The sequence below is a fragment of the Heptranchias perlo genome, chromosome 14, assembly GCF_035084215.1.
Source record: "Heptranchias perlo isolate sHepPer1 chromosome 14, sHepPer1.hap1, whole genome shotgun sequence".
NCBI lineage: Eukaryota > Metazoa > Chordata > Chondrichthyes > Hexanchiformes > Hexanchidae > Heptranchias > Heptranchias perlo.
This window is the reverse complement of record NC_090338.1, coordinates 43,775,134-43,800,777: the sequence shown is the minus strand read 5'-3', so window position 1 is coordinate 43,800,777 and position 25,644 is coordinate 43,775,134. Positions and strand designations below refer to the sequence as shown.

General features: G+C 44.5%; 2 protein-coding genes across 6 annotated transcripts in view; one reads left to right on the top strand and one right to left on the bottom strand.

Annotated features, from left to right (window-relative positions):
- Positions 1–3,418: 3,418 nt before the first annotated feature.
- sncb (synuclein, beta) overlaps positions 3,419–25,644 on the bottom strand; it is a 73,099-nt gene continuing 50,873 nt past the window's right edge. For 3 of the 4 annotated variants that reach the window (XM_067996356.1, XM_067996357.1, XM_067996355.1), the window contains exons 6-7: positions 12,631–12,720; positions 3,419–3,996 (exon numbers count right to left, since the gene is read on the bottom strand). In XM_067996356.1, the coding sequence (XP_067852457.1) occupies positions 12,676–12,720 (45 nt within the window). In that variant the 3' untranslated portion in view covers positions 3,419–3,996; positions 12,631–12,675. The remainder of the gene's footprint in view (positions 3,997–12,630; positions 12,721–25,644) is intronic. The other variant, XM_067996358.1, reaches the window with a different exon arrangement.
- Positions 12,651–25,644, top strand: part of LOC137332475 (eukaryotic translation initiation factor 4E-1A-like) — a 77,072-nt gene continuing 64,078 nt past the window's right edge. The window contains exon 1 of one of the 2 annotated variants that reach the window (XM_067996350.1): positions 12,651–13,068. In XM_067996350.1, coding sequence (XP_067852451.1) covers positions 12,929–13,068 — 140 coding nt within the window. In that variant the 5' untranslated portion in view covers positions 12,651–12,928. The remainder of the gene's footprint in view (positions 13,069–25,644) is intronic. The other variant, XM_067996353.1, reaches the window with a different exon arrangement.

Sequence of the window (25,644 nt, the reverse complement as noted above, 5' to 3'; positions counted from 1 at the left end):
TGAGTGCCGACCCCGTGTTCCCCCCCGCCCCACCCCCCCGATCTAAGACTTACCTGCTGGTATCCACTCTCTGGCTGCTCTCCTACCCGACTGACAGCCAGCCTGTCAATCTGGCTGGCTGTTGGGCAGGAAACCTACTGAAAAAAACTGAAAAATGTTCTTGCGTCAAAATCGGAAGGATGTCCGGGAAACCCATATTTCTGGGTTTCCCTTCCGGAAATCCTCCTCCTCCCCCGCTCTCATCCGGCCTCGATGTTAAAATTTACCCCATGGTGTCCACTTCAGTTGCTTTTCAGGCTGCTAGTTTTAAAGTATTGTTAAATTTGTAATGCCAGTGAGTGACAGAATTTTACACTTGAACTGTGATTACTGTGGCTCTGTATTGTCGAGCCATATATAGCGTATCGCCACTTCCCCACGTCCTCAAGTATTCTTCATTTTATCCATTTTTATAGCTATTTTATTTAAAGGATACAACCTTATAATATCCATATAATTATCAGCCAATTGTAAAATGGCTGGTTTTAAAGCATTTTATTCGTGTCATGCAGTTCCCTTCCAACTGTTTGTAATTAATTTTCTAAAGTTCAACCAGCCATGAAGTTTTTTCCAGGAATTTTCTAATAAACCTGTTTCCACACTGAACTTTGTAGTTTTAAAAAAAATTCTGAACATAGCTTTCTTTGACAATTTCTCACCCACAATATATTTTATATTTTACGTTTCACACAACTTAAATTTATTCAAAATTCTGAATAACAGAGCAGGAGTTAGCAAGTAGCTGTAGCAGATTTTAGATGTCTTGGGAATAAACAGTAACAAATGTATCAGTGATGTGATAAATTAGTACCGGCCAAGTGACACACTGGGTTAGTGTGCTCGTTGTGCCATTGAGCGGTACCACTTCTGTCTCATTCTCCAGCATAGTGAAAGTCTGGTCTCAACTGAAACCATCTGGAGTGTTCTGTACATTCTGAAACTTAAGCCCCGACATTTACGTGGAGGGAGCGGCGGGGGGTCGTAGCGGCCAGGGGGTCCTGCCAAATTTAACGGCAGGTCTCATTTGAATTTTTTTTTTCTCAGTCTCCTGGCTGGCAGCCCCGGCCAGATTGAAAGGCAGGCTAGCTGGCTGTCGGGCGGGAAGGCCTGCACTGGTAGGTAGCAGCCAGGGAGCAGAGCGGAGAGGAGGGAGGGAGGTCACTGGGGGGAGTGGGGGAAGAGATCATGGGTCGGGGAGAATTTCGGAGGGGGGTGATTGCAGGGAGATTGAAGTGGTTGCAGGTTGGTGGGGAGATTTTGGTTGGGGTGGGGGTTGAAGAGACTGCAGGTTGGGAGATCATCGTGGGGGAGCTGACGAAATTATGGTGAGGGTTGAAGAGATTGCGGGTTGGGAGGAGATGGTGAGGGGGGTTTGAAGAGATCATGGGGGGGGGTTGAAGAGATTGTGGGTGGGGGGGGGGGTTGAAGAGATCGCAGGTCAGGAAGAGATTGTGGGTCGGGGGAGATCTGGTGGGGGGGGGGTCATCGAATCGTGGGAGGGAAGCAGATTTGCTTGAGGGACGGAGGAAACAGTCCTGCTCCTCCTGGCCCACAAGCAGTACTGGAAAGACACTTACCTGCTGGATCCAGCCGTTGTTGCCTCCGATCAGCTGCCATGTTTCCCGAGCACTGGGAAACCCAGCCTGTCGCTACTAAATGTAAAAGTTTGTTAAAATTTGAGGCACGCAGCCTCATTAACATATTTAAATAACTAACCCACCTCTCGAGAGTAGGTTAGTCACCTGCCCCCCAATCCACCTGCGTTAAAACCGGAAGTGGCCGTGTTGGAGGCGGGTTGGTGTTGGGTTTCAGATCTTTGAAATTTTAACCTTACCCCCACTGCCCCTCGCCCGCCTGTCATGGGGGGTTAGAATTCCCCCTTGTTCTTAGAACATTAAAAAAGGAAATGAAAACTGAAAAGTATTAACTAAGTATAAACGTGATTGAGAAGCAACATGTGCACTAGAATATATGAATGTAACTGCGTGTAGTATTATTGCAGTGACGTTACGCTAATTATTGTACCACAGTAAGTTATTTCCTTCCGCAACCCTTGGTTATGCAGCATACTAAGGCTCCAGAATGGTGGGCCAGAAGTGCTCCAAACACCATATTAGGTAAGGACAAACACGAATCATCCTTTACCCATGCCTGAAGCAGGCGTTCAGCACTTTGCACATGTAACTAAGGGGCCTAACGCTTGCTTGAGGTCCCCGCTCCAACATTGGTTTGCTTTGAGGCAGCCATCGCGGACTGCATTCAGGGAAACCAGCCATACAGAACACCTGCCAACCAAGAAGGTAAGCAACTTACCTGATTGTGAAGCCGGGAGGAGCAGAAGCCATTTACAATTAATGTTAAAACAAGCAAAATATTTGTGGTGGAGACAGGAAAATAAAACAGATAGCCAACAATCAGTCTTTAAGACCAATTCCATTGAGACGTCCTAACTTCAAGGGGGTAGAATTTCTGCAGGGGTACCCTGATCTTCCTCCATCTACACTGTTTCTCTGGGGTTTGCGTCAATCTCCTGCTGAGGTTACAGTGGGGGATTGGGAGAAGCACCACAGAAATTACTGGTGAAGGAGTTTGCAAATCTGAATATTTGCTTATAAGTCTGAATATTTACACACAAACTTACCCCATTTTCCGTTTCAGTTCTTTTTGTCTCGTAGGAAGTGACACTTAGAAAGAAGAAAGACTTGCATTTATATAGTGCCTTTCACGACCTCAGGATGTCCCAAAATACTTTACAACCAATGAAGCACTTTTGAAGTGTAGTCATTGTTGTAATGTAGGAAACGTGACAACCAATTTGCACACAGCAAGGTCTCACAAACAGCAATGTGATAATGACTAAATAATCTTATTTTAGTGGTGTTGGTTGAGGGATAAATGTTGGCCAGGACAATGAAACAAACACCCTTTGCCAAAAATGATATTTTATGTTCCATATCAGTCAACAATAACACTAGTAAATTTCACAACTTGGTATATGTTAAGAATACAAGAAACGTGTGGGTTGAGAAAAGTCCATTCAGTCCTTTGAAGTTTCTCCCTCTGTACATTGATTCTCCTTTTGTAGCATCTAATTGTGTGAATGTTCCTTTTGCCAAAATCTTATTAGTGATTGGTGAGTAATTACTTTTGATGAACATTTTGTACAAGAAAATTACTATTAGCATAAAATTTGATTTGAGGGATCAATCAATGCTCACTGTTACTATGAAGAAGTTAAGCAAATGTTAAGCAATTTTTTAGACTCAGAATTGCAAAGTACAAAGGGACTTGAAAAGTATTTGACAAGCAGCTTCCTCATTTCTTTCCACTTCTATCCCGTACTTGTAATAGTCTAGAGAAATTACAGAAACTAAACACATTGTGGTTCTATCACTTTATTTACAGTTAGGCATTCTTATCAGCACAAAAACACATCCCTGTTCAAATTTCTTGACTTGGGACTCACCTGGACACTTTTATGCCACAATTCAGTATAATAAACATTTTACTCAGTTCCCATTTGGTAGTTACAACAAACAACATTGAAGTAAAACAATGTATAAAAAAATTAGTCAATATGAAACACCTAGTCACATACAAGCAATGTACAGCTAGATAGCTATCCAATTTGAAGATCAAACTTGAAGTTAGCAGTAACATTGGTCCTTTTTCAATACACAAAATCACACATAGAAACAGCCCACAAACAATGCCATCTCTACAAAGTCAAGGTCTCATTTCAGTGGGAGGGATTCAGTGAAATGAACCATGGCAGTTAAAATTGTATAACAACAGTATGGCTAACAAAGGGTCCTTTTACACTGTATAATAAAATAACAAAAGTTAAGGAATCATTGGATCAATAGAAGACAGTTACATTTTATACCAAAGAGTGTTTTTTAATCTTGGTGGTCACATTGTGCCTCATGCCTCTGGCTCGTATTCCTGATACTCCCCCTGGGATATAAAGAAACAAAAATTATCCATTGTTCCCAAAAGTTGATGAACTATTAGTAAGCAGTTTTTTATCTACACAAACAACACAAAATAGAAATCATCACAATTGGAGCTCTCTTGTTATCATATACTGTATATATGTGCATACACTGATTTAGTTCATATCTTTCAATGTTGCACGTGTTCTACATTATGTGCTATGGTTTCTCAAAAGTTGAAATTGCCACTATTAATTGTTTGGATTTGTTCAGCAGCTGACCCACACTTCCCTTGTCCATAATCCAAGCCAATTAGACACAGATACACGTTGGCCTAGAATTTGCTGAAAAAATAATGACGTGTGACGCCGTTATTAATGTGCAAATTGCCCAGCAACTTGTGGTGAAGAGACACCCCGTGAATTGCAAATCACCACATGTTGCTGACCGATTTGTGCCACTCCGCCAGTAGCTTCGTGCAAATGGCATCTCGCCCTTAACCTTCCTGTGATTTTCATGAAGTTGCTGCATTTGCATATTAATTGCCCATTAACCTCATCACAGAAAGTTAAGTCTAGCAATTAACAGTGTAAGTACCCTTTTAACAATGTTATCATTGTTAATGACTGCCAATCAACCTCTCTTGCCCAGAAGTGAACAATTAAAAGTGTGGAGTCTCATTCCTTCATGTTGTGAATTGCTGTTGGAGATTTATTTATTTTTTTACTTTTCCTTTCTGTCTCTTATTTCTCTCTTTCTTAATCCAATTTTTCTTTCCCTCTCTTTATTTCTCTTTCTCTACCTGATTTGACATTGAATTCACCCACTCTAATTCACCCTCCTTCTCAGTCCTTCCTCTGTTTATTTCTCAATCCTTTAATATCATCAGTTTTCAGTTGTTCACCAAGGTCCCAGATGCCCTGTTGCTCTCGCAATTCCAGCAACTTTGTGGGCAAAATATTTTTGAGCTGAAGGGTGCAGGAACAATTCTAACTAACAGGATATGCTGTGCAAAGCCCTGCTCCAGCAAATTCTGGGCTGATGTACATTTAATACACCGTGAAGACCTCCAAACAAAAAGTTCACTTTAAAATGAACTATGATCTGAAATGTATACCAAAAGTTTTTTTTATTAAAGCAACATAATCTAAGTACAATAAACTGAGTTGTTTTTTATTAAGGTTGGAGATATTTTTAGATCATTGGTCTAAAAGGTGCTTTTCTTAAAAGGCAATTAATTTAACAATGGTACTGAGTAACACAGCGGTTTGGGAAACATCTCACTGCTTGGATCTCGTATTGGTTCAAGACTAATAGGATGAAAGTCTTCCCTCTTTGTTGACTAAAGTCCTACACTAACTATCTGGGCTGTCTCAACCCTGGTTTAAAGTAGACACAAGTTCAAAGCTTAAAACTGTCCAAAGTTCTGCACCAATTGCAGTCACACTAGCAGATCACAAAGATGGCTGGTGCGAGAAATTTGAATCAAGATGCTTGTACCATAAGGAGCTCTCTGGTGAATTTGTGGTTGAGGAACATTGTAGGGGAATAACAGAGGGAGTTTTACTTCACATCAACCCATGCTTGATGTTGACACCATGTATAAAAATATTCCATCGATTATAATAATTTAGTTTAAATAGGGCCATTTTTCAGTAGAAAATCAATTACAGAATAAATACAACAAAATACACAAATGACATCTCAACTTTAATCTTATGTCTTTTGCTTTAAATAGCATAAAATTTGTATAAGTTCTGCCCACTTTTATAGTTGCTATTTTATGGCATGCCTTTAATGTTTGACGGCTAGAATACAGCTGCCTGGTTCAAATGCATGAAGTCTTTCAGAAGGATTGACTTGTTTCTTGTTTTGGGGCTGGCAAAATAAATCATTGTGAATATGCGTGCTTTTAATGGGACATTTAAATTATTGCTATTATTGGCCTTGTAGTAGATGCAGAATGGTTGCTTTCTTTGTCTTTTAGTAATACTATTTCCATATGGACAGGAGTGACTGAGAAAACACGCACTAGACATGCCATCAACCAACAAATCTCCGGTTGCATTGCTCATGGTAAACTAGATGATACGCTGTTTTACAATGATCTGAGTATTATATATATTATGGCAGTGCAGCAGCAGAAAGTCCAAGGAAATTCAGAGTCTTTGTTTTATATCAATGAAGGTGTTTTCAATTAACTGGGCACATTGTACATTCCAAATAACAGTTTTTTGTTTCTTTATTCTTTTTAAGTCTGGTGCTGAAATTTGCAGTGTGACATTGAAGTGTGATGGATAGGAAATGTATGCTCGACATACAGGGGTACAAATTCCACTTATATGCTCACGAAAGATGTGATTGCACTAGAGAGGGTACAGAGGAGATTTACAAGGATGTTGCCAGGACTGGAGAATTTTAGCTGTGGAGGAAAGATTGGGTAGGGTGGGGTTGTTTTCTTCGGAATAGAGGAGGCTGAGGGGAGATTTAATTGAGGTGTACAAAATTATGAGGGGCCTAGATAGAGTGGATAGGAAGGACCTATTTCCCTTCGCAGACAGGTCAATAACCAGGGGGCATAGATTTAAAGTAATTGGTAGAAGGATTAGAAGGGAGTTGAGGAGAAATTTTTTCACCCAGAGGGTGATGGGGGTCTGGAACTCACTGCCTGAAAGAATGGTAGAGGCAGAGACCCTCATTGCATTTAAAAAGTACTTGGATATGCACTTGCACCGAGAGGTGAGCATTGTGTAAAAGGAGAGTCCGAGAGCGGAAGGAGAGTCCGAGAGGTGAGCGCAGTGTAAAAGGAGAGGTCGAGAATGGGAGGAGAGTCCGAGAGGTGAGCGCGGTGTAAAAGGAGAGTTGGAGAACAGGAGGAGAATCCGAGAGCAGAAGGAGAGTCCAAGAGGTGAGCACAATGTAAAAGGAGAGTCCGAGAGCGGGAGGAGAACCAAGAGCAGGAGGAGAGTCCAAGAGGTGAGCGCAGTGTAAAAGGAGAGTCCGAGAACGAGAGGAGAGTCCAAGAGGTGAGCGCAGTGTAAAAGGAGAGTCCGAGAGTGGGAGGAGAGTCCGAGAGGTGAGCATAGTGTAAAAGGAGAGTCCGAGAATGGGAGGAGAGTCCGAGAGATAAGCGCAGTGTAAAAGTAGAGTCCGAGAGCGGGAGGAGAGTTCGAGAGGTGAGCACAGTGTAAAAGGAGAGTCCGAGAATGGGAGGAGAGTCCGAGAGGTGAGCGCAGTGTAAAAGGAGAGTCCGAGAGCGGGAGGAGAGTTCGAGAGGTGAGCACAGTGTAAAAGGAGAGTCCGAGAATGGAAGGAGAGTCCGAGAGGTGAGCGCAGTGTAAAAGGAGAGTCCGAGAGCGGGAGGAGAGTTCGAGAGGTGAGCACAGTGTAAAAGGAGAGTCCGAGAATGGGAGGAGAGTCCGAGAGGTGAGCGCGGTGTAAAAGGAGAGTCCGAGAGCAGGAGGAGAGTTCGAGAGGTGAGCACAGTGTAAAAGGAGAGTCCGAGGGGTGAGCGCAGTGTAAAAGGAGAGTCCGAGAGCGGGCGGAGAGTCCGAGTGCGGAAGGAGAGTCCGAGAGGTGAACACAGTGTGGAAGGAGAGTCCGAGAGCAGGAGGAGAGTCCGAGAGGTGAGCACAGTGTGGAAGGAGAGTCCGAGAGCAGGAGGAGAGTCAGAGAGGTGAGCACAGTGTGGAAGGAGAGTCCGAGTGTGGAAGGAGAGCGGGAGGAGCTCGAGGGTTAGGGTGAGAGGTGACAAAACACTGAAAGTGATGTCAGCACAAGGAAAAGAGCTGATTGGTGAGTAGCTGGTGAGTGATTTTTTTTTAAGACTTTAAGTTTATTTTTGTTAAATTTAGTTAATAACATAATAAATTGAGGCATGGCAGGGCACCTCAGTCCCGTCGAATGCACATCCTGTGCCATGTGGGAACTCCAGGACGCTTCCTGTGTCCTGGACAACCACTGGCGCAAGAAGTGTCGTCAGCTGGAGGAGCTCGAGCTCCTGGTATTGGAGCTTAAGCAACAGCTGGAGTCACTACAGTGCATCCACGAGGCTGAGAGCTACGTTGACAGCACGCTTCTGGAGGTGGTCACCCCACAGCTTAAGAGAGTGCAGGCAGAGAGGGACTGGGTGACCGTCAGATAGACAAGGAGGACCAGGCAGGTAGTACAGGAGTAACCTTGAGGGCATCTCGCTCTCTAACCAATATTCAGTTCTGAATACTGGTGAGAGAGAGGGTTCCTCTGGGGAGTGCAGCCACAACCAAGCCCACAGCACCATGGTGGCTCAGCTGTACGGGGGGAGGAGAAAGGTCAGGAGAGCAATAGTGATAGGGGATTCTATAGTTAGGGGAACAGACAGGCTTTTCTGCAGCTGCAGACGTGATTCCAGGATGGTATGTTGCCTTCCTGGTGCAAGGGTCAAGGGTGTCACTGAGCAGCTGCAGAAAATTCTAGAGGGGGAGGGTGAACAGCCAGAGGTCATGGTCCATTTCTGTAACAACGACATAGATAGAAAGAGGGATGAGGCCCTGCAGGCAGATTTTAAGAAGTTAGGAAAGAGATTAAGAAGCAGGACCTCTAAGGTAGTAATCTCTAGATTACTCCTGGTGCCACGTGCTAGAGAGTATAGAAATAGGAGGATAGAGCAGATGAATGCATGGCTGGAGAGATGGTGCAGGATTGGAGGGATTTAGGTTCCTGGGGCATTGGGACCAATTCTGGGGGAGGTGGGACCTTTACAGGCCGGATGGGTTGCACCTCAACAGGGCTGGGACCAATGTCCTCGCGGGGAGGTTCGCTAGTGCTGTGGGGGAGGGTTTAAACTAATTTGGCAGGGGGATGGGCACCTGAATGTAGCATTGGAAAGGAGAAACAAGGTGCACAAAGAATTGGGAGAGACAGAGAGCACTAGAGCAAGAAATAGTATGGCAGTAGATGGGAACAGACTAAGAGAGAGTACAAGAAAGTCTAAAATAGGTTTGCAGTGCCTGTGTGTAAATGCACAAAGTGTAGTAAATAAGGTTGGTGAGCTGCAGGCGCAATTAGCCACATGGGAATATGATGTGGTGATAACGGAGACCTGGCTCAAAAAAGGCAGGATTGGGTACTAAATATTCCTGGATACAAGGTGTTCAGGAAAGATAGAGAAGGGAAGAAAGGAGAGGCGGTGGCAGTATTGATTAAGGAGAATATTGCAATGCTGGAGAGAGAGGATGTCCTGGAGGGGTCAAGGACAGAATCTATTTGATTAGAGTTAAGAAATAATAGAGAGATAGGATAAACTGTCACTTGGAAAGGCATGGTTTAATCAGGATAGTCAGCATGGATTTGTTCAGGGAAGGTCATGCCTTACAAATCTGATTGAATTCTTTGAGGAAGTGACAAGGAGGATTGATGAGGGTAGTGCAATGGATGTTGTCTATATGGATTTTATGCAAGGAATCTTACAACACCAGGTTATAGTCCAACTGTTTTATTTGAAAATCACAAGCTTTCGGAGGCTTTCGCCTTCGTCAGGTGAGATCCCACACTCACCTGACGAAGGAGAAAGCCTCCGAAAGCTTGTGATTTTCAAATAAAACAGTTGGACTATAACCTGGTGTTGTAAGATTCCTTGCATTTGTCAACCCCAGTCCATCACCGGCATCTCCACTATATGGATTTTAGTAAGGCATTTGATAAGGTCCCACATGGCAGACTGGTCAGAAAGGTAAAAGCCCATGGGATACAGGGAAATGTGGCGAATTGGATCCAAAATTGGCTCAGTAACAGGAAACAAAGGGTAAAAGTCGATGGATGTTTTTGCAAATGGAAATCCGTTTCCAGTGGTGTGCCACAGGGCTCAGTGTTGGGTCCCTTGCTGTTTGTGGTATATACTAATGATTTGGACTTGAATGTTCTCTGTTATTAGCCGAGGTATACAATACAAAAGCAGGGATGTAATGATGGAACTGTATAAAATGCTGGTAAGGCCACAGCTGGAGTATTGTGCGCAGTTCTGGTCACCACATTACAGGAAGGACGTAATTGCTCTGGAGAGAGTGCAGAGAAGATTTAGAAGAATGTTGCTAGGGCTTGAAAATTGCAGCTATGAGGAGAGATTGGATAGGCTGGGGTTGTTTTCCTTGGAGCAGAGGAGGCTGACGGGAGACTTGGTTGAGGTGTACAAAATTATGAGTGGCCTAGATAGAGCAGACAGGAAGTACCTGTTTCCTGTAGTGGAGAGTTCAAGAACTAGAGGACATAGATTTAAGCTGATTGGCGGAAGGATTAGAGGGGACATGAGGAAAAACTTTTTTACCCAGAAGGTTGTGGGTATATGGAATTCGCTGTCCGAATTGGTGGTAGAGGCAGGGACCCTCAACTCTTTTAAAAAGTACCTGGACCTGCACCTAAAGTGCTGTAAGCTGCAGGGCTATGGACCGGGTGCTGGAAGGTGGGATTAGAATGGGCACCTGGTTGTTCATCGAGCCGACCTGGACACGATGGGCCGAATGGCCCCCTTCTGTGCTGTATCTTTTCTTTGGTTCTACGGTTCTAATAGAGGTGCCATTACACCAGTGGGTGTATCCTATAGGCCACCAACTAGTGGGCAGGGGATGGAGGAACAAATTTGCAGGGAATTACAGAGAGGTGCAAAGGCCATAGATTTGTGATAACGGGGAACATCAACTATCCTACTATAGACTGGGCAGTAATAATATAAAGGGCAAAGAGGGGGAGGAATTTTTGAAGTGCATTCAGGAGAACTCTCTTGACCAATACGTTTCCGGCCCAACGAGGAAGGAAGTATTGCTGGACTTGGTTCTCTGGAATGAGGTGGCGCCAAGTGGAGCAAGTGTCATTGGGGGAGCATTTAGGGAACAGCTATCATCGTATCATAAGGTTTAGAATAGCTATGGAAAAGGACATGGACCACTCTAAGGTAAAAATACTCAATTGGAGGAGGGCCAATTTCAGTGGGATGAGAACAGATCTGGCCCTGGTAAATTGGAATCAAAGATTGGCAGGCAAAACTGTAATTGAACAATAGGTGGCCTTTAAGGAGGAGATGGTTCAGGTACAGTCTAGGTACATTCCCACGTGAGAGAAAGGTAGGGTAGAGCTCCCTGGATGACAAAAGAGATAGTAAGATGAAGCATAAAAAAGGGGTGTATGACAGATGTCAGGTTGATAACACAAGTGAAAACCAGGCTGAATATAGAAAGTTCAGAGGGGAAGTGAAAAAGGAATTAAGAGGGGCAAAGAGAGGATAGACTGGCAGCAAACATAAAAGAGAATCCAAAAGTCTTCTATAGGCATGTAAACAGTAAACGGGTAGTAAGAGGAGGGGTGAGGCCGATCAGGGACCAAAAAGGAGATCTACTCATGGAGGCAGAGGGCATGGCCGAGGTTCTAAATGAGTACTTTACATCTGTCTTTACCCAGGAAGAAGATGTTGTCAGAGTCTCAGTAAAGGAAGATGTAGTTGAGCTACTGGATGGGCTTAAAATTGATAAAGAGGAAATACTGGAAAGGCTAGCTGTACTTGAAGGAGATAAGTCACCCAGTCCGGATGGGATGCATCCTAGGTTGCTGAGGGAAGTAAGGGTGGAAATTGTGGAGGTACTGGACATAATCTTCCAAACATCCCTAGATACGGGGGTGGTGCCTGAGGACTGGAGAATTGCAAATGTTACACCCTTGTTCAAAAAAGGGTGTAAGGATAAACCCAGCGATCACAGACCAGCCAGTTTAACCTCGGTGGTGGGGAAACTTTCAGAAACAATAATCTGGGACAGAAGTAGCAGTCACTTGGACAACTGTGGATTGATTAGGGAAAGCCAATATGGACTTGTTAAAGGAAAATGGTGTTTAACTAACTTGATAGAGTTTTTTAATGAGCTAACAGAGAGGGTAGATGAGGGCAATGTGGTTGATGTGGTGTATATGGACTTTCAAAAGGCGTTTGATAAAGTGCTACATAATAGGCTTATCATCAAGATTGAAGCCCATGGAATAAAAGGGGCAGTAACAGCATGGATATGAAATTGGCTAAGAAACAGGAAATAGAGAGTAGTGGTGTTTTCTGGACTGGAGGGAGGTGTACAGTGGTGTTCCCTAGGGATCGGTACTAGGACCACTGCTTTTCTTGATACATATTAATGACTTGGACTTGGGTGTACATGGCACAATTTCCAAATTTGCAGATGACTCAAAATTTGGAAGGGTAGTAAACAGTGACGAGGACAGTGATAGACTTCAAGAGGATATAGACAGGCTGGTGAAATGCGCAGACACGTGGCAGATGAAATTTAACGCAGAAAAATGCCAAGTGATACATTTCGGTAGGAAGAACGAGGAAAGGCAATATAAACTAGAAGACACAATTTTAAAAGGGGTACAGAAACAGAGAGATCTGGGGATATATGTGCCCAAATCTTTGAAGGTGGCAGGGCAGGTTGAGAAAGCAGTTAAGAAAGCATACGGGATCCTGGGCTTTGCAAATAGAGGCATAGAGTACAAAAGCAAGGAAGTCGTGATGAACTTTATAAAACACTGGTTCAACCACAACTGGAGTATTGTATCCAGTTCTAGGCACCGCACTTTAGGAATGTTGGCCAGGGGCTGCAGAAAACTACTGAGTTTATTTCGAATTGCTAACAAAGACACTGACCTTTGAACTGAAGTGATGTTGGCCAGGAGTGATGTTGAAGTTCAGTCACTGGTCTGAGCTGGCCGGAACCGGTTTGAATTCGTTCCGCTTCTAAGGGACAAAGGAGCTCTGATGAGACACCAGTCCTTATTTAGAAATGGAGTAATGAGGTGATGCTACCTAATCCCTTGGAACAGAGCCAATCAGGGGATGACACCGACCACTCGAGGAACTTTAAGCCAACCGGAGAAAGACAGCATCATTTGAAAAGACAGACTTGGAGTTAAAACTGAAGAATTGCAGGCTTGGTGCCAGGTGTATGTGCGCGAGACTCCGGAGACTAACCATCGCAGAAGTAGGGACCCTACGTCAGGGACGTAGAGACTACATCAGGGACGTAGAGACGACGTCAAGAGAGAGAGAACGGAATGCCTGGCCAGTGTCGGCTCTCCTTTCCAGGTAATATAATATCCTTTCTATTCTGTGACCACTCAGGGAATGTTAGTCAGAGAAACCTAGTGGGTGTGCATTTAAATCCGAGTTTGGGTATAAAACTGTATAACCTGCTGTAAACTGCATGCCGATATCTAACCAGACGTATAAGCGGTATGTACATTATCCAATAATGTTAATAAAGCGAATTGAGAATTAAGAGAGAATTGACCGTCTCCTCTGTGTACTAAGCCAATAATCGTAACCGGTGATCTCCGGTCAACAGGAAAGATGTGAAGGCCTTAGAGAGGGTACAGAAAAGGTTTACTAGAATGATTCCAGGGATGAGAGACTTTAGTTACGTGGACAGACTGGAGAAGCTGGGGTTGGTCTCCTTGGAATAGAGAAGATTGAGAGGAGATTTGATAGAGGTATTTAAAATCATGAAGGGTCTCGACAGAATAGATGGAGAGAAGCTGTTCCCATTGGCGAAAGGGTCAAGAACCAGAGGTCATAGATTTAAGGTGATTGGCAAAAGAATCAAAGCTGGCATGAGGAAAAACATTTTTACACAGCGAATGGTTAGGATCTGGAATGCACTGCCCAAGGTGGTGGTTGAGGCAGATTCAATCATGGCCTTCAAAAGGGAACTGGATGAGTACTTGAAAGGAAAAAATTTGCAGGGCTATGGGGGTAGGGCAGGGGAGTGTGACTAGCTGGATTGCTCTTGCATTGAGCCGACTGGGACTCAATGGGCCAAATGGCCTTATTCCGTGCTGCAACCTTTCTATGATTCTATGATTTCCAAGTGCTGTAACCTTCAAGGCGACAGACCACGAGCTGGAAAGTGGGATTAGGCTGGATAGTTCTGTTTTGGTCGGCACAGACACGATGGGCCGAATGGCCTCCGTGTGCACCGTAAGTTTCTATGATTCTAAAGATTTCCCCATTTGGCATTACAAAACATTGGCCTAGCTGCTCAACTTTAGTTCAGGTTGCTTATGTACTTAAATTCCATGAGGTTGACTTAGAAATCACATCACTCCTGTATGACATTGAATTAGGAATTCTCATGCCAGCTGTGGCTCAGTGGCAGCACTATTACCTCTGACTCAGAAGGTTAAAGGTTCAAGCCTCACTCGAGAGACATGAGCACATAATCTAGGCTGACACTTCAGTGCAGTACTAAGAGAGTGTTGCACTGTTGGACGTGCAGCCTTTTGGATGAGACATTAAACCGTAGCCCCGTGTGCCCTCTTGGGTGGATGTAAAAGATCCCATGACGTTATTCGACGAACAGCAAAAACAAAATTTGAAATGTGCATCATTTATAAACATTCCCCAAAAATGTGCTACAATGCAAGACCTGAAATGTCTGTGTCAAGAATGAAGCAGTCCGAGCCCGCATGCAGCAAGACCTGGACAACATCCAGGCTTGGGCTGATAAGTGGCAAGTAACATTTGCGCCAGACAAGTGCCAGGCAATGACCATCTCCAACAAGAGAGAGTCCAACCACCTCCCCTTGACATTCAACATTATTACCATCGCTGAATCCCCCACCATCAACATCTTGGGGGTCACCATTGACCAGAAACTTAACTGGACCAGCCATATAAATAATGTGGCTGCAAGAGCAGGTCAGAGGCTGGGCATTCTGTGGCGAGTGACTCACCTCCTGATTCCCCAAAGTCTTTCCACCATCCACAAGGCACAAGTCAGGAGTGTGATGGAATACTCTCCACTTGTCTGGATGAGTGCAGCTCCAACAACACTCAAGAAGCTCGACACCATCCAGAACAAAGCAGCCCGCTTGATTGGCACCCCATCCACCACCCTAAACATTCACTCCCTTCACCACCGGCGCACTGTGGCTGCAGTGTGTACCATCCACAGGATGCACTGCAGCAACTCGCCAAGGCTTCTTCGACAGCACCTCCCAAACCCGCGACCTCTACCACCTAGAAGGACAAGAGCAGCAGGCACATGGGAACAACACCACCTGCACGTTCCCCTCCAAGTCACACACCATCCCGACTTGGAAATATATCGCTGTTCCTTCATCGTCGCTGGGTCAAAATCCTGGAACTCCCTTCCTAACAGCACTGTGGGAGAACCGTCACCACACGGACTGCAGCGGTTCAAGAAGGCGGCTCACCACCACCTTCTCAAGGGCAATTCGGGATGGACAATAAATCCCGGCCTCACCAGCGATGCCCACATCCCATGAACGAATTTTAAAAAAAGAAAATGATTCCCTTTTCGTAACTGCTGCTGAGTGAACACTGTAGAATGCATGAAAATTAATTGGTATTTGAGCAAATATTTGCTTTAAATTAATAATCCTTCAGCTGTAAACTAGAACTGCAGTGAGCCAAAAAATATTAATTTTAATGGATGACTTTGCATATAGCGGATTAAAAACCGCATCAACTGAAAGTATGTGAAAGTCCAAAGCTCAAAAACATGAAGTAATCACCAAAGCACTGAATTTAACTTTTCAGAAGTGTGTTGATGTCCCTGCCACAGCAATCTCCCTTACTTTTGCCTTGAAGTTCTGATTTATCAATTTTTATAGATAGAATGAAATGTCACTTTATGACTTAGTAAAGATTTCAGGTTATTTTAATTTATTTTGGGCATTTCTTAATGCTGTGTGCAAAGTAACAATGAGGCATCATGGTCGAATTGGCCTTGCATCACATACAAAACACTACCTTCACTATGGAACACTTTGGGGTCGATATTAACCCCCTCACAACGGGTGGGAGATGGTGGCGGGGGCGGGGTTTAAACATTAAAAATTGCAAAAAGTGACCCCAACTGACTGTGCAAGTGCCTGCCGCCATTTTTACAGTGGCGGGTTGTGAGGCGTCTGTGTGTCCTGCAGTGGAGAGGCTCTGAAAGCCCCTCTCCACCAAGCCCCGATCTTTCATAAGAACATAAGAAATAGGAGCAGCAGCAGGCCATACGGCCCCACGAGCTTGCTCCACCATTTAATAAGATCATGGCTGATCTTCTACCTCAGCTCCACTTTCCTGCTCTTTCCCCATATCCCTTGATTCCCTTTGTGTCCAAAAATCTATTGATCTCAACGACGGAGCATCTACATCCCTCTGGGGTAGAATTTCAAAGATTCACAACTGTCTGAGTGAAGAAATTTTTCTTCATATTGGCCTGAAATGGCCGACTCCTTATCTAGTCCTAGACTGTCCAGCCGGGGAAACAGCCTCTTCGCATTTATTTCCCTCCCTCCTTCCCTCCCGATTGCCGGGCTCCGACCGCCCTCCCCCACCCCCCGCTACCCCCCACCCCGACCGCCCCACCAAGCCCTGATCTTTCCTGAATGCTGGGGAAAGTTCCCAACGGTCCTTGGCTGCGGCCTTCTGCCGTTGGCTTTCCCGCCTGGCAGCTGGCCGGCCTGACAATCTGGCTGGCAGGTGGGCAACGGAATAAAAAAATGATAATGTGGTCTTGCCGTTAGATTCAGCAGGACCTCCCTGTTCTCGGGATTTCTGGGTTTCCCCCATGCAACAGTGTTCCCCTGCGCCCTCCCCACCTCTCCTTAAATATCAGGGCCTTTATTTCACAGTGACTGTGATAAATAGATCTCTAAAATTAAATGTCATTCCAGTCACTACTTTCTCTCCTTCATGTAAAATAAATGTGGCAACGCAAAAGATTCTACAAACCACAGAAAAATGCATCTCCACTTGAAAAAAATGAAAAAATGCATTTTTTTGCTTTGATGCAAATGTGCTCATTTCACAAATTTTATGCCACATAATTTTAATAATTTTTTAGTACCTTTGTTTGTGATTGAAGGGTAAAAGGTGCTAAATCAAAGCAAATACAATGCTAATATACGATAGAGTACAACTTAGAGGAAGTCTTGTTCAAACTGTATACTCCTCTGGTCAGGCCACAACTTGAGTACTGTGTCCAGTTCTGGTCACCGAGACACAGGGGAAGGGAGACATTTAAGCCCTGAAAGGAGTTCAGCAAAGGACATGAGGCTGTCTCCGACTGATGGAGGTCTGAGAGAACTGTAGAAAATTGGACTTTTTAGTCTTGAAAGAGGTGATCTTTTGGAGATGCATAAGATAATAAATGGTAGGGCAGAATTACTTCAAATCAAATTGAGAATAGTACAAGGGAATATAGGTTCAAACTAGTAAAAGGCAAATTTAGGACTGATGTCACTAATTTTTGCTCGCACAGGGTGAACAATGTAGCGAATGGACTTCTGTGTAGAGAAATGAAGGTGAAAGCCCTGAAATCATTTAAGAAACAGCAACAACTTGTACTTATATAACATTTTTATTGATAATGAAGCAGTCCGAGCCCGCATGCAGCAAGATCTGGACAACATCCAGGCTTGGGCTGATAAGTGGCAAGTAACATTCGTGCCAGACAAGTGCCAGGCAATGACCATCTCCAACAAGAGAGAGTCTAACCACCTCCTCTTGACATTCAACGGCATTAACATCACTGAATCCCCCACCATCAACATCTTAGGGGTCACCATTGACCAGAAACTTAACTGGACCAGCCAAATTAATACTGTGGCTACAAGAGCAGATCAGAGGCTGGGTATTCTGCGGCGAATGACTCACCTCCTGACTCCCCAAAGCCTTTCCATCATCTACAAGGCACAAGTCACAAGTGTGATGGAATACTCTCCACTTGCCTGGATGAGTGCAGCTCCAACAACACTCAAGAAGCTCGACACCATCCAGGACAAAGCAGCCCACTTGATTGGCACCCCATCCACCACCCTAAACATTCATTCCCTTCACCACCGGTGAACAGCGGCTGCAGTGTGTACCATCCACAGGATGCACTGCAGCAACTCACCAAGGCTTCTTAGACAGCACCTCCCAAACCCGCAACCTTTACCACCTAGAAGGACAAGGGCAGCAGGCACATGGGAACAACACCACCTGCACATTCCCCTCCAAGTCATGCACCATCCCGACTTGGAAATATATCGCTGTTCCTTCATCGTCGCTGGGTCAAAATCCTGGAACTCACTTCCAACAACGCTGTGGGAGAACCTTCACCACACGGACTGCAGGTGTTCAAGAAGGCGGCTCACCACCACCTTCTCAAGGACAATTAGGGATGGGCAATAAATGCTGGCCTCGCCAGCGATGCCCACATCCCATGAACGAATAAAAAAAAATCTTTATTGTGGAAAGCAGCCTAAGGAGCTTCACAGAGTGTAATCAGACAAAAATGGATGCCAAGCCAAAGAAGGAGAGATTAGGAGGGTGACCAATAGTTTAGTCAAAGAGGTGGTTATAAGTAGGGTCTTAAAAGAGAGAGAAGTAGAGAAGTGGAGGGTTTAATGGAGGGAATTGCAGAGCATGGGGACTGGGGAGCGGGACTTAGTGCAGGATGGGATAAGGGAAGGGAAATTTTGGATGAGCTAAAATTTACAGAGCATGGAAGATGGGAGGCCGGCCAGAGAGAATTAGTATAGTCAAGTCTGAGGTGACAAAGGCATGGATGAGGGTTTTAGTGGCAGATGATCTGAGGCAGGGGTGTGGGCGGGCGATGTCACAAATATGGAAATAGGTGGTCTTTGTGATGAAGAGTACATTGGATTGGCAGCTCAGCTTAGGGCCCAATAGAATGCTGAGTATTTAAAACAGTCTGGTTCAGCCTGAGACAATGGAAGAGTTGAGGGAGGACGAGTTATGACGGAAGCTGGCCCTGTGTCAGCGAATGATGTAGATGAAGATGAGGGGGACAAAGATAGATCCTTGGGTGGGGTGGGGGGATGATAGAAGTAACGATGCAGGTCAGGGAAGAGAAGACATTACTGGAAATGTTTTCGCAACAATCAGATAGGTAAGAGCAGAACCTAGTTAGGGCAATCCCACTGATCTGGATAACAGCAGAAAGACATTGGAGGAGGAGGAGGATGGTATGATTGACCATGTAAAAGGCAGCAGAGAGGAGGGATAATGCACCACTGTCACAGTCAGAGAGGATGTCTTTTGTGACTTTAGTTATGGTCGTAACAATTTGATGTTTCAGAGGGAGGATTTTAGGGTTTTTCTGGTTGGATGAGCTAAGATGAGATTAGCCCTCCTCATCTGTATTTTTCCAGCCTTACAGTAAAGGCCATTTGTCTAGTTCCTTGTGTGATTTTAATGTTTTCCCCCATGTCAATATTTGAAATTTAAGAGGTTGTAGGAAAGTTAAGCAATCTCATTTGGCCCCCATTAAAATTGGGATTTTGGGGTCTTGCAGCGCTTGAGAATTTTATGATTTGGGGACCCATACATAATATAGCAGCAGTAGGGTTAAAACCACAACACTGCCAGGTGAAGCATTGCAGGATATTATGAATTGTTTATACCTGGGTTCTTAAAATTTAATCTAACAGCCTACAGATTGAGCATTTCACTTCAAATATTATTTCATCAAAAAATCGTAAAGAGTAACAGTTAAGGAAAAACTGTCAATGCTTGAAATTGGAATGAAAAATATTTTATTTCCTCAGCCAATGCCTACTGATCTGTGCTGTAGCTTTCTAACCCAACATTCAGGGATTTTACTCCCATTACAGATCAATTAACAATCTTTCTCTGTTGATTTCACATAATCTTCTTAATCCTCATTTTTTGTTTTTGTTTCCTTTTCATTTTGTTCTTTAGAATCAGTCAACCTTTCAGTTGTGTCAGTGTTTTTTTTAACCCCGTGACAGGATATATCAAGGACTGTCACATGCATCCATTCAAAGTACTAAATCGTGCTTCAAGGTGATATCTTAGGGGGAGGGGGGAGGGGGAGGTGGAGGGAGAGGGAGAAGAGAGGGTTCGCGATCACTGGAAGAGGGGAGCCCAAGGCGGCAGCAGCGGGCCAGATTATTTTTGTGGGGCTTGAAGAAGCATTCCTGTTCTTCCTGGCCCCACAAAAATAATATAAAACTTACATTTCTGGGGTTTCTTCGGCTGTATCGCCAATGAGACTTGTTGGAGAATGCATGGCGCACGCTCTAACCAGTTCTGTCCTATAATGGCAAGCGGGTCCCATGTATGTCATTGAACCCCGATTTGCATAATAAAAGAGGCCTCCCACCTGAAAAGGGCAGATACATCGTCCCCTCTCAAAATGACAGTGGGCAGAGCATCGGCATTAATGGGGCGGTAAGTATACCAACCCCATTTTGAGGCGGTTACCACCACGTTAACACTGATTTCGGCAAGTTAAAATTGCCCCCTTAATCTTTGTTGATGAAATGCACAACAATGCAGCAGTTTGACTCCCTCTCTGACTACTTTTGTCTTTCCTAAACTCTCAACTTGCTACTACAAAGTGTAGCATAATAAAATACCAACCTGCTGAGCCACTAAGCTGCTTAAAATGTTTTATTTCATTAGGCAATCATGTCATCTCCTGAATCGTTCATCAAATTGCCTTTGTTAAGTTGTCTTTATGTCATCCTCACTTTTCCAACATACTTTTATTGGAAACTCTATTAGAAGTAGAATTTTTGAAGAATGTAACACTAGCATGCTAGTTTGTTGGCAAATTTATGCACAGCAAGGTCCCATAAAATGACCAGATAAACTGTTTTTGGCTCAGACACCAGGAGAACTCTATTACTCTTCTTTGAATAATGCTTGTAAACAATTTTACAACACCAAGTTATAGTCCAGCAATTTTATTTTAAATTCACAAGCTTTCGGAGACTTCCTCCTTCCTCAGGCAAATGTTTTCGGAGACTTCCTCCTTCCTCAGGCAAATGTTTTCGGAGACTTCCTCCTTCCTCAGGAAGGAGGAAGTCTCCGAAAGCTTGTGAATTTAAAATAAAATTGCTGGACTATAACTTGGTGTTGTAAAATTGTTTACAATTGTCAACCCCAGTCCATCACCGGCATCTCCACATCTTGAATAATGCTATCAGATCTACCTAAACAGGGAGGCAAGCTCTTGGTTTAACATTTCATCTGAAAGACAGCACCTCCAACAGTGCAGCACACTCCTGAAATGACAGCCTCAATTATGTATTCAAGTCCTGGAGTGGGGCTTGAACCTATAACCTTCTGATTTAGTAGGCAAGAGGACTACCACTGAGCCAAATTGGTTAAGAAGGGAAGGGAGTAGTAGGGTGGGGGAGACGTCATTGAGGTATAGAAAATATTACATGGTATAGATAAGGTTAAACCTAGGAAAAGAATATTAGGAAGAAATTATTTACTAAAAGTCTTTAGAATGGGAGGGTTTAGAATGTGCGAGGGGGAGTAGTAGAGACAGAAATATTAGGGAGGTTCAGAATACAGCTGGATTCTATAATAGGAGAGTTTGGATACCAGAGGGATAAGCAACAATGGATGAATTGCTTTTTCTCATCATGGATTTTCCTTATGTTCTTATGATTGTATTTTGATGTACACTTGCTGTGACATGGGTATGTGTGCAAATGCTTGTTCTTTTGGTTTCTTATCAACTTATATCATTCACTGCTCCGTTGAGTTGAGAGAAAATTCTGATTGGCTTTGGTGATATAACCTTCAGAGAATTAATTTACAGAAACAGATTTAAATGCCAGCAATAAAGCGGCAGTTATATAGGAGCACTGAATTAAGTATTTGTGGAGAGAGGAAGGTAGGGACATCGTTTCAGGTTGATGGCATTTCATCGGGGTTCTGCTTTGTGCTAGGTTTGAGTAATAAGCATAGATCTTCAATTGATACAGTTATGGGGGTTCACCTGAAAATGAGACAAAGCCACATTTGGTTGTGTTCTTTGTTACCTATTGGTGATTGTTATGTTCAGAACATATTGTGGCATCTTTACATTCCCAATTTATTGTTACAACATAATCATCTCTTAACAAGCAGGTAGCGTACCTAAAAAAAAAACAGCAGCTTTATCTCGAACTGTGTCTTTGCCCCATTTTTCACAACAAACACTGAATAGGATTTTATGATCAAACTATATGCACACAATTCAGTTTTTCTGAAAGTAGGTTAGCTAAAATTGAGCAGGGGAAGGGCTGCACTTCTCACAGTGCTCATTTTTTTTTGCCAGTGTCTTTAATCGAAATACTGTTAATCTCCACTGTACTGAAAAGCATGGAGTGCACAACTGTAATTTTAAGATCTTGCACACCATCATTATCGATACTAGAAAATATGTTTGGCAATACGAAGGGGATGACATCCAGAAAGAAGATTATTGGCTGTCAGCACTTGTTGAATAGCCATGGCATTTAATGATGGTGTATGTAATTGTGCTGCTGTGAGGAATAGAAAGAACTGATGCAGATGTTTGTTTTATTGCACATTTATCCAGTTCCAACTAAGATCATAGTATTCGACTCAGCATTCTCTCCGTATTTAAAATGACAATGCCTATTTTAGGGCAAATTTGTGGCCGAGTTCCATTTCCACCAGTTTCAAACTATGGATTAGTATTTCAATTAGAAATAGCATATTAATTTATTTTCATGTGTGTATTATGGTGACAATGGCAATTCTACAGAACAGAACATTTTTCCTACTCCATCCAGCAACAGTTTAAAGCAATCGGATGTCATACAAATTAATTCTTAGGTCTATCCTCAGAAAATCACTCCTACTTCATCAGCCTGTTATGTCCTTCCTCTGCATAACCTGTGATGTATTATCCTCAGAATAAGACTACTGAGATATTAGGAAATACCAGATGTGCATAGTGGCAATAGTAACATGAAGCATGCTTCCCCAACCATGTTATCCAGTAAGAAAAAGAAATGTTGACTGTGAATGGTAGACCTCTCAAGATAATTAGGAACTAATGTACTATTTTTTGTGAAATCTGTTTCTTTTTGTCATGATACTGTTGTGGTGCTGAAAGAATGTAATCTCAAGAGACATTGGGCTTGATTTTAAACCGGAACTGCGGGTGCGTTGGGGGCGGGGGGGCGATGAAAATCGGGATTTCCAGAAGCGGACAGAAATCCCAGCTCCAACACGCCTAAGAACACGCACAACCCATAGTCATTTGGGTGCGTGCACCGTTCCCGAACCCGGAAATCCTGCCGGCAATTAAAGCCGTTGGTACGATATTTAAACAAGGAATTCAAGTACTTGAAATGTACATTATTCTAATTAAGAGTGAAGTCAAGCAATTTCAACGCTGCCTCAGTGTGTTTCCAGTGCTGTGTGAAACATGCCATGATGAATGAGTCGTGTTTCAGTCGGCAGCCATTTGAACATTTAAATGCCTGTTTGACAGGTGGGGATAAAAGGTGAGTTATTGCAGCAGGGCACTCAGTTCTCTCAGACAAACTTTTGGCTGGGAGATCTTTGTGTTAGACTGAGAATTCTTGGTTTCCACTAAGAATTGTTCTGTTTACACATATTTACCAACTTTTTGGACCCCCTCAAACTGATACCATCAGGATGGGGAGCGCGATGGCTGCATTCACCAGTACATCCGAGGAGGAACAACATCACCATCCTCGCCAGGCACGGCGTGCACTTCCGCCACTTGAAGCTCCACAACACAGTGCTGCACCAGAGCACAGAGGGGAACAGAGAGAGTGACGTCGCAGGAGGCACTACCCTCGTCAGAAGGTCCATAGACCGAGGCTGAGCTTCCTGGACCTCTCTGAGGAGCAGTGCATACTGATGCAGGCTGAGAGTGAGTTGCCAGGTGGTCGCAGACATCTGAAGCCTCCATCATGCCGAGCTGCTCGCAGCTGGGCCTGGCGGCATCTCATTACCCGTCGCTGTTAAAGCCTCAACTTCTTCACCTCCAGATCATTCCAGGCTGCCACCGGTGACATCGCCAGGGTCTCTCCATCATCTGCACACAAGTGCATAAGGCAGGTCACCGACGGCTTGTTTCGCAAAACCTCGCAATACGTCAATTTCCCCATGGACAACCTCAGCCAGACGGAGAGGGCAGAGGGATTCCACTCTGTGGCTGGCTTCCCATGGGTGCAGGGTGCAATCGATTCCACGCATTAGCAATCCGAGCACCTCCACATGAGTCAGGACTGTTCATCAACAGAAAGGGTTATCACTCCGTCAACGCTCGGCTCGTTTGTGACCACTGCAAAATATTTCTTCATGTGTGCGCCAGATTCCCTGCCAGCTGCCACGATTCATTCATTCTGAGGGAATCCAACATCCCGGGCCTCTTCCATGCACCGAACGCCCTTAAGGGCTGGCTCCTCGGGGACAAGGGATATCCCCTGCACACGTGGCTCATGACACCTCTGAGGAACTCCATCAGCGAGCAACAGTGTCGATACAACGACAGCCACACACCACCAGGTCTTTTTTTTTTATTCGTTCATGGGATGTGGGCATCACTGGCGAGGCCAGCATTTATTGCCCATCCCTAATTGCCCTTGAGAAGGTGGTGGTGAGCTGCCTTCTTGAACCGCTGCAGTCCATGTGGTGACGGTTCTCCCACAGTGCTGTTAGGAAGGGAGTTCCAGGATTTTGACCCAACGACGATGTATTTCCAAGTCGGGATGGTGTGTGACTTGGAGGGGAACGTGCAGGTGGTGTTGTTCCCATGTGCCTGCTGCCCTTGTCCTTCTAGGTGGTAGAGGTCGCGGGTTTGGGAAGTGCTGTCGAAGAAGCCTTGGCGAGTTGCTGCAGTGCATCCTGTGGATGGTGCACACTGTAGCCACTGTGCACCGGTGGTGAAGCGAATAAATGTTTAGGGTGGTGGATGGGGTGCCAATCAAGCGGGCTGCTTTGTCCTGGATGGTGTCGAGCTTCTTGAGTGTTGTTGGAGCTGCACTCATCCAGGCAAGGGGAGAGTATTCCATCACACTCCTGACTTGTGCCTTGTAGATGGTGGAAAGACTTTGGGGGAGTCAGGAGGTGAGTCACTCGCCACAGAATACCCAGCCTCTGACCTGCTCTCGTAGCCACAGTATTAATATGGCTGGTCCAGTTAAGTTTCTGATCAATTGTGACCCCCAGGATGTTGATGGTGGGGGATTCAGCGATGTTAATGCCGTTGAATGTCAAGGGGAGGTGGTTAGACTCTCTCTTGTTGGAGATGGTCATTGCCTGGCACTTGTCTGGCGCGAATGTTACTTGCCACTTATCAGCCCAAGCCTGGATGTTGTCCAGGCCTTGCTGCATGCGGGCTCGGACTCCTTCATTATTTGAGGGGTTGCGAATGGAATATAATTGAACATGCGATAGGATTGCTGAAGACGCAATTTCAGTGCCTCGATCAACCTGGGGAACGCTTCAATCCGCACCAGCGAGAGTAGGTCGCATTATAGTAGTGTGTTGTGTCCTGTACAACATGGCGCAATAGAGAGGGGTACCGGTTGATGAGGCCCCATGCCCTCATCTACCATCTACATCTGCCATTCACCTTGAGGAGGAGCAGGATGAACCCATGGGCAGAGCAATGGCTCACCTGGCTGTTCGTGAGGCCAGGGAGTCACTCATATGTGAACAATTCTCGTAAGATCAGAAAGTGAGAAAAGTCCAGTCCTCACACCACCTGGAAAGACCAGCGCCAACACCATCCCCCCACACCCCTGCGCAAAACAGTCCTGCAACTACACAAACACCGACTGTAAAGTGACCCACTGGATGGCATCAAATGTCACCGTTCATGGTGAA